General features: G+C 33.5%; 1 protein-coding gene across 5 annotated transcripts; it reads left to right on the top strand.

Annotated features, from left to right (window-relative positions):
* Positions 1-4,219: 4,219 nt before the first annotated feature.
* LOC131870088 (actin-related protein 6-like) lies at positions 4,220-6,358 on the top strand (the record flags this gene model as incomplete). 5 transcript variants are annotated; one of them, XR_009368449.1, is given in 8 exon segments in its annotated part: positions 4,220-4,439; positions 4,531-4,594; positions 4,674-4,758; positions 4,897-4,947; positions 5,246-5,308; positions 5,461-5,606; positions 5,731-5,796; positions 5,925-6,358. XR_009368449.1 is itself a non-coding variant. In XM_059215794.1 (7 exon segments), coding segments are annotated over 6 exon segments (613 nt in total), but the record flags the coding sequence as incomplete, so codon positions are not given.
* Positions 6,359-8,038: the final 1,680 nt, after the last annotated feature.

Genomic DNA, 8,038 nt, shown 5'->3' with positions numbered 1-8,038 from the left:
TGTTCTAGTAATCATGTGTTTCAGAACATAGCTTTGAGATGTTCTCAACCTTCAAATCTGACCATTGATGTGAAGAATGAGATCTACTATAAAATGTTTTATGAAGAAGTTATGTGTGGCTCCTTGTTGTTTTAGAAGTGTATTAAAGATTCCTTTTTGCTCTTGATGTTTTAGTGCAAACCTTTCTTGTTTGGTTTTGTAATACCAAAGATAATGATCAACTATGGACCTTAATGGAATCTTGAGTTCTGATAATTATAGATTCATCACTTCTCCTATAAGAGGTTGATGGGGCACGATTGAATGATTTGTGATGTTTGATTATTCGTTATTGTGCTTACTCCGTCATATGTTCCAAGAGATTGAATTTATATCTTGTCTTACTAACGTTGCATAATGTTGTTATTCATTGGCTGAAACTATTTTCTACAAATCTGTGATTCTATTTGTGATTCCTCTTTGAAAGATTTCGCGATTGATCTCTTAGGATTTTCGTTTTCTATTGATGACATTTGATTGACAATCTTGTTGTGTAATCTCTTGATGGAAGTTATCCTCATCTTATCTCAACAATTGTGCTATGAGTCCACCTTATTGATGTGAAGAATGAGATCTACTATAAATGTTTTATGAAGAAGTTATGTGTGGCTCCTTGTTGTTTTAGAAGAAGTTATGTGTGGCTCTTTGTTGTTTTAGAAGTGTATTAAAGATCTCTTTTTGCTCTTGATGTTTTAGTGCAAACCTTTCTTGTTTGGTTTTGTAATACCAAAGATAATGATCAACTATGGACCTTAATGGAATCTTGAGTTCTGATAATTATAGATTCATCACTTCTCCTATAAGAGGTTGATGGGGCACGATTGAATGATTTGTGATGTTTGAGTATTCGTTATTGTGCTTACTCCGTCGTCTGTTCCAAGAGATTGAATTTATATCTTGTCTTACTAACGTTGCATAATGTTGCTATTCATTGGCTGAAACTATTTTCTACAAATTTCTGATTCTATTTGTGATTCCTCTTTGAAAGATTTCGCAATTGATCTTTTAGGATTTTTGTTTTCTATTGATGACATTTGATTGGCAATCTTGTTGTGTAATCTCTTGATGGAAGTTATCTTCATCTTATCTCAACAATTGTGCTATAAGTCCACCTTATTGATTGAAAGATAGATGGACAGGATCTTTGAGTTTGGTATACTCTAACTTATGTTGGTTGATTACCTTTTATTATGAGTATTAACATGGAATTTTTTTCTTGGGTCAAGCATTTTTAATTCATTATGATTGAACCGACTTGATGCTTAAGTGTATGATTTCCTATCCATGAGTATAGGAAATTGATTGGATCTTTCAGTGTTTTGGAGTGCTTCTGAAACAAGGCATACTAATTCTTCAAGGGAAATTATTGGGATGGGCAGTTCGAGTGCTTTGGAAGCTGTGATTGGACACAGCTACTGCTGAGAGGGAGTTCCAGCTACCTTGGTATATCTTGAGTATGTATTTGGTATATCTTGAGGGTTATGAGATTCAGGATAGAGTAACTCATGTGTGCAGATTGAAGAAAGCCATGTATGGCCTCAAACAAACCTCTTGTGCTTGGTATGAAAGAATTGATAAATACTTGTTATGTTAGGATTTTGTAAAAATGATGCTGACTCTAACATCTACTTTAAGTTATCCAATGATGAAATGTTAATTCTAGCTCTCTATGTGGATGATTTATTTCTTACTGGTAAAGATGAACTTATCATTAAATGTAAGAAAGAACTAGCTTCAGAATTTGAAATGGAAGACTTAGGTCTAATGCATTATTTTCTAGGTCTAGTAGTATGGCAAAGATCTAACGAAATGTTTCTAAGTCAAGGAAAGTATACTATTGATATCTTGAAAAGATTTAGAATGATGGATTGTAAACCTGTGTCTACTCCTATGGAATCTAACTTAAAGAAATTAAGTGTTTCTGCAGCTGATTCTGATTTTGTAGATCCATCGGATATACCAAAGCTTTCTTCAATCTACACACATGAGTTACTCTATCCTGAATCTCATAACCCTCAAGATATACCAAATACATACTCAAGATATACCAAGGTAGCTGGAACTCCCTCTCAGCAGCAGTTGTGTCCAACCAGCTTCCAAAGCACTCGTACTGCCCATCCCAATAATTTCCCTTGAAGAATTAGTATGCCTTGTTTTAGAAGCACTCCAAGCCACTGAAAGATCCAATCAATTTCCTATACTCAAGGATAGGAAATCATACACTTAAGCATCAAGTCAGTTCAATCATAATGAAATTAAAAATGTTTGACCCAAGACAAAAATTCCATGCTAATACTCCTAATAAAAGGTAATCAACCAATATAAGTTAGAGTATACCAAACTCAAACTTTTATGTTAATCTCAAAGATCTTGTCCATCTATCTTTCAATCAATAAGGTGGACTCATAGCACAATTGTTGAGATAAGATGAGGATAACTTCCATCAAGAGATTACACAACAAGATTGCCAATCAAATGTCATCAATAGAAAACGAAAATCCTAAGAGATCAATTGCGAAATCTTTCAAAGAGGAATCACAAATAGAATCACAGATTTGTAGGAAATAGTTTCAGCCAATGAATAGCAACATTATGCAACGTTAGTAAGACAAAATATACATTCAATCTCTTGGAACAGACGACGGAGTAAGCACAATAACGAATAATCAAACATCACAAATCATTCAACCGTGCCCCATCAACCTCTTATAGAAGTGTGATGAAATCTATAATTATCAGAACTCAAGATTCCATTAAGGTCCATAGTTGATCATTATCTTTGGTATTACAAAACCAAACAAGAAAGGTTTGCACTAAAACATCAAGAGCAAAAAGGGATTTTTAATACACTTCTAAAACAACAAGGAGCCACACATAGCTTCTTCATAAAACATTTATAGTAGATCTCATTCTTCACATCAATGGTCAGATTTGAAGGTTGAGAACATCTCAAAGCTATGTTTTGAAACACATGATTACTAGAACAACTTATAACATTGGTGTAACAATAAACGAAAGTAATAGTTCACTCAAATCAGAAGAAAGAACATAGAAGAGACCAATGACTGAATGCAGCCATAATATCCATTAGTTCATCTATTTGTAGTTCAGTCCAGAGGAAGTAATCAGAAGTAAATCAAAACAAGTGAGCATTGATAAAATTGATCTAATAACAACATCATTTTGCAAAATGATATTAATAAAATACTCATTAATTATACTTTTTGTTAACCACCAAGCACAATTTATACTTGATCAAAACCAAACAAATCTCAAGGTAGTTTATGATAGTAGAAGAATCCCATATGTCAAAAAGCACATGAAGAAGGTCTACATTATACGAACTACAGGGCTGTGTAATAGATAGGAGAAATAAGCTTCTTCATCTAACATTAACCCTTGCATACTACGAACATGATTGCAGATCATCTTTCAGCTAAACTTTTCTATCAGGAACACCTATTAGTAAAATTACACATAGGCCAAAACATTAAGTCAAAGTGATTTTGATCTGTTCATTAAGAGTTCATCTCCATAATTAATAGAACATAAAATTCCTACACCTCAGTCGGTATACTTGTATCAATGATTGCCTCGGCAAACAATCATTAGCTCTTCGTGACTGTACACATCTCCATAAGTCGTTCATGTCAAGTAGAACTCAAGTCAACAAAAATGTCATGAATGAAGATCATTAAAAAAAAACATAACTCAACCAAGCATAGCTACTCACTTAAAATGCATATAAGTATTCATCACAAGAATACTTAGAACTTTTAGATCAGAAGTCAATAATAGAACCAGACCATATTATTTAACATAATAACAATATCTAAATTACATATGCAGAGAACATAACAAGTATTTAGATCATAGTTATATAGATGACAATTGTGGATGATGAGTCCAAGACATTCCTGATTCCAATCAAAACATTAACGAAGAATCCATGTTGTGATGGACTATTGGCATTGGCATATTGTTTTGCTTTTGACATTTTGCCAACATGTATTTCACTCTGGTTCGTGCTTGAGTAGCTTGTGTAGTTTCTTTGCAGTCATTCTGTAATCCAAAATAAATCGCTTTGTATATGAAGATCCACCTATGGGAAAGCTGTCTAATTTTATATGCTTGTGACACAATTTAGTCCATTTTTTCATCTTTATGGACAATCCTGCAGGAAGGTTGGAAATGCAAATCCAATCCGAAGCACATATGTCCTTCCTGATGGTATCAAGCATAATCGGGGTTTTGTAAAAGATCCAGAGGAGGCACAGAGATATATGTCAACACAAGAAAAAGAAATGCTGCCAACACGAGAGGAAGAGAATGAGCATCGCATTCCTCTAGATGTTGAAACTGTAGAAGATAGAAGTAAAGAAGCATCTGCCAAAAATGAGGTTGTTTGCTTTTTCAGGTTTATTGTGAAAAATAGTTATTCCAAAATTCAGAATCCATCTATTGGATTTTAATTTTTTGTTTTTAATGTAGGAGCTGAAATTGACTAATGAACGATTCCTTGTTCCAGAAATGCTTTTTCATCCTGCTGATCTTGGTAAGATTCTTTTCAGAAGATAATTCATTTTGATTGACGACTCTACAAAATTACTGACAATTTGGAATGTATCGTGCAGGGATGAACCAGGCAGGATTGGCAGAGTGTATTGTACGTGCTGTTAATTCCTGCCATCCTCATCTGCATCCAGTACTCTTTTCAAGGTGATTTCTCAACTATCTGGTTCTTTTTGTAGCCATGCAGTCTATTGAATTCTTCCTTGGAATATCCAACTTCTGAAGGGTTCTTCAATTCCACTAAATATCTTCTGGTTGCTTGATTTGTTTTTGTATCATTTACAGCATAATTTTGACTGGTGGGAGCTCACTTTTTCCGCGCATGAAAACAAGGCTGTAAGATTCAGATTTATATTTTTGTGCTGTTATATTTATGAAATGAGTGGAAATTTTATTTGGGTAAGGGATTTAAATAATTAAGAAATAATTTGATGAAATGAAACAACAAATATGAACTTTCCTTTCTATCTATTTTGATTATACTCTTCGGTTTTAGGATTACTATTTTTGCATCTTGTTGTTTCCAACTGGCAGAAGATTTCCATGGTTTTTGCTGTAGATTATTGTTGGTAAATGTTCTGTGCATCAATTTTAATTTGTGTTTGGAGTTAAGAAGTGCTCTTTTTCAACACAGGGAACAGGAACTCCGGCCTCTTGTTTGTGATGACTATAAACTTAAAATTGTGATACAAGAAGAGTAAGCAGAAATTTTCCTTTATACATTTTACTTGTTTTAAAAAGGTTGCTAATTTGATCTAAACTTTAGCTAAACGTTGTATAAGTCGTCTGATTTGTTTTTATATGCTCAGTCCTATGTATAAGTCGTCTGATTTGTTTTTATATGCTCAGTCCTATGTTAGGTGCATGGAGAGGAGGATCACTCTTGGCAGCCAGTCCTGACTTTGAATCCCTGTGTGTGACAAAGTCAGATTATGAAGAACTTGGATCTGCAAGATGCCGGCGGCGCTTTATGCATTGATTCTTGAAAACTTTGTGTGGTTGATCTTCAACATTTCTGTCCTTGGGTTTACATTTCTGGATTTTTGTTTTTTAGTTGTTCTTTACCCTGTCAAATAGAATATGTGGTCGTAGTGAGCAGGTGGATATTTTTTTTTGCAGGAAAACAGTATTTCAAGTCTTCTATTCAATGTGGAGCTTGTAATAATGCAAAACCGCATCAAGTTTGTAAGCAGGATTGATACTATAAGATGCCTTGAATTTTTTATACCTTTTATCATTCAAAACAGTCAATTTTTAATAAGATGGGGGACATCAATGGGAAGAATTCAACTCCCGTTCATGTGATCTTGTAGGTGAAAAAAAGTGAAGGCAGTTTTAAGGGTTTCTGTCAAGCAGGAAGGTCAATTTGGTATACGAGACCTCCACTTATGCAAGCATTCTACAAGGAGATTCTGTGTTTACCTCATTCATTGTTCAACATGATATACATTTCCATCTCTCAAGATTTGAACTTGTGGCCTCCACCATATGGGTCTTCGCTATCAAGCCAACTCAGTTTGCACCTTGCTTATGTATTGATGTTTGGCTTTGAGCTGTAAGACTGATGGATTGAACATAACCTCTGTGTTTATTGGGTAGCCATGATTTTTGCATAGTGTTGATTCCAAACTGGTTGTGAATGAGACAAAAACATTATCCCCTTGACCAAGGCATTACACTGTCACACATTCTTATGTAAATGACATCATAGTTAATATCCTTAGACTCATCGTAGTTAATATCCTTAGACTCGTCATTTCTTTTGTACCAACAAGTTTTTGTTTTAAATTCTGCAAGCTGCGTGATTACAATAGGTCTACAGAGTAATAAAATAATGTCTCAGCAATTTTGGTTCTATAAACTTGTGAGCATTGTATTGTTATTTACATACTTTGGACTCTTACCCCTATGCTTATTGGGTAGCCATGATTTTTGCAGTGTTGAATCCAAACTGGTTGTGAATGAGTCAAAAACAATATCCCCTTGACCAAGGCATTACACTGTGGCACATTCCTATGTAAATGACGTCATAAAAAATTGTAGTTAATTTCCTTAGACTCGTCATTTCTTTTGTCACAACAAGTTTTTGTTTTAAATTCTGCAAGCTGCGTGATTACGATAGGTCTACAGATTAATAAAATAATGTCTCAGCAATTTTGGTTCTATAAACTTGTGAGCGTTGTATTGTTATTGACATACTTTGGACTCTTGTAAGATGTATACTTGCCTATAGGGTTTCAACCATTTTTAACCAATTTTAACCGTTACTTATGGAATTGGAAAGGTATTGAGTGCCTTCTGTTTTATAATAATTCCATTATAAAACGAAAACAGAATCCTTTGTTTAATGTTGTAAATTGGTCTTACCTGTGAGGCTCACACAAAGCCAAATTCTAACTTAATTATAATGGGTTGGACTACTGCTTTTGGTAAACTAGATTAATGACAAGTAGTAAAAATAGATTAATGCAATTAAAATAGAAATATTTTCTATCTTCATTTGCTCTGGAATAAGAGGATATCATGCTTTGATTAGAATATCTTCCCAAGGTAAGGAAACCAGGGAAAAATTGAGCAATCAAAATCAGATAATTGAAGATGGCAGTGTTAAAATTGTTATATTTGTAGACAAAGGTGTCAATGAATTTCATTGAGGTAAGTTTCAGAACATGAATTATCTCATGGCTGTAGAATGTTTGCACGCTTTGAGTGAAATTTCTTTGTTCAGATCATAACTAACCTATCAATTTTTGTATCTGCTAAATAGAACTCCAGTAATATTCGATGCTATTCCAATAACATTGTACTGATTTAGGAGTAGAATTTCATATTTCTAATTATGATATAATGGACATTATAGTAGTTGAAGATACCAGTGTCATAAATGTCTTCTACTTTTGATAGATCATGTAAGGCTCTAAGAATAAAGCTTGGGTTATCTCAAATTTTTCGATGGCATGAGATATATAATAAAACCTACTCTTTGGTGTCTAAAGGACGTCCTTTGTGATGAGTATCACTGATGATTTCAATTTTAAGACTATTTTTTTACTAGAAATTTATAATCCTCGAGTCCATAGTCTTGGTAAGTTGTTACTTCCAATTGCTCAAGGTTGGAGGGTCCAATTGAAGATTATTTAGCCTTGTATACTATATGAATTTTATACTAAATCTTAATTCAGTACAAAATAGTTTATCATTTAAAAAGAACACTTGGACTTTTATCCATATTGAGATGTATTACAAGTTGGAGCCATCGGTTGTGAATTACAACTATATCATATGGTTTCACTTAATATATATATTTCTAATACTTCTTCTCTATGCATTGGTTGTGAATCACAATTAGATCATATGATTTTACTTAATATATTTATTTCTTCCTTTACTTCCACTCTAGGTATTGATTGTGAATCACAACTAGATC

This window comes from Cryptomeria japonica, unplaced genomic scaffold, assembly GCF_030272615.1.
Source record: "Cryptomeria japonica unplaced genomic scaffold, Sugi_1.0 HiC_scaffold_282, whole genome shotgun sequence".
Taxonomy (NCBI): Eukaryota; Viridiplantae; Streptophyta; class Pinopsida; order Cupressales; family Cupressaceae; genus Cryptomeria; species Cryptomeria japonica.
This window is presented reverse-complemented; position numbering and strand designations above follow the sequence as displayed.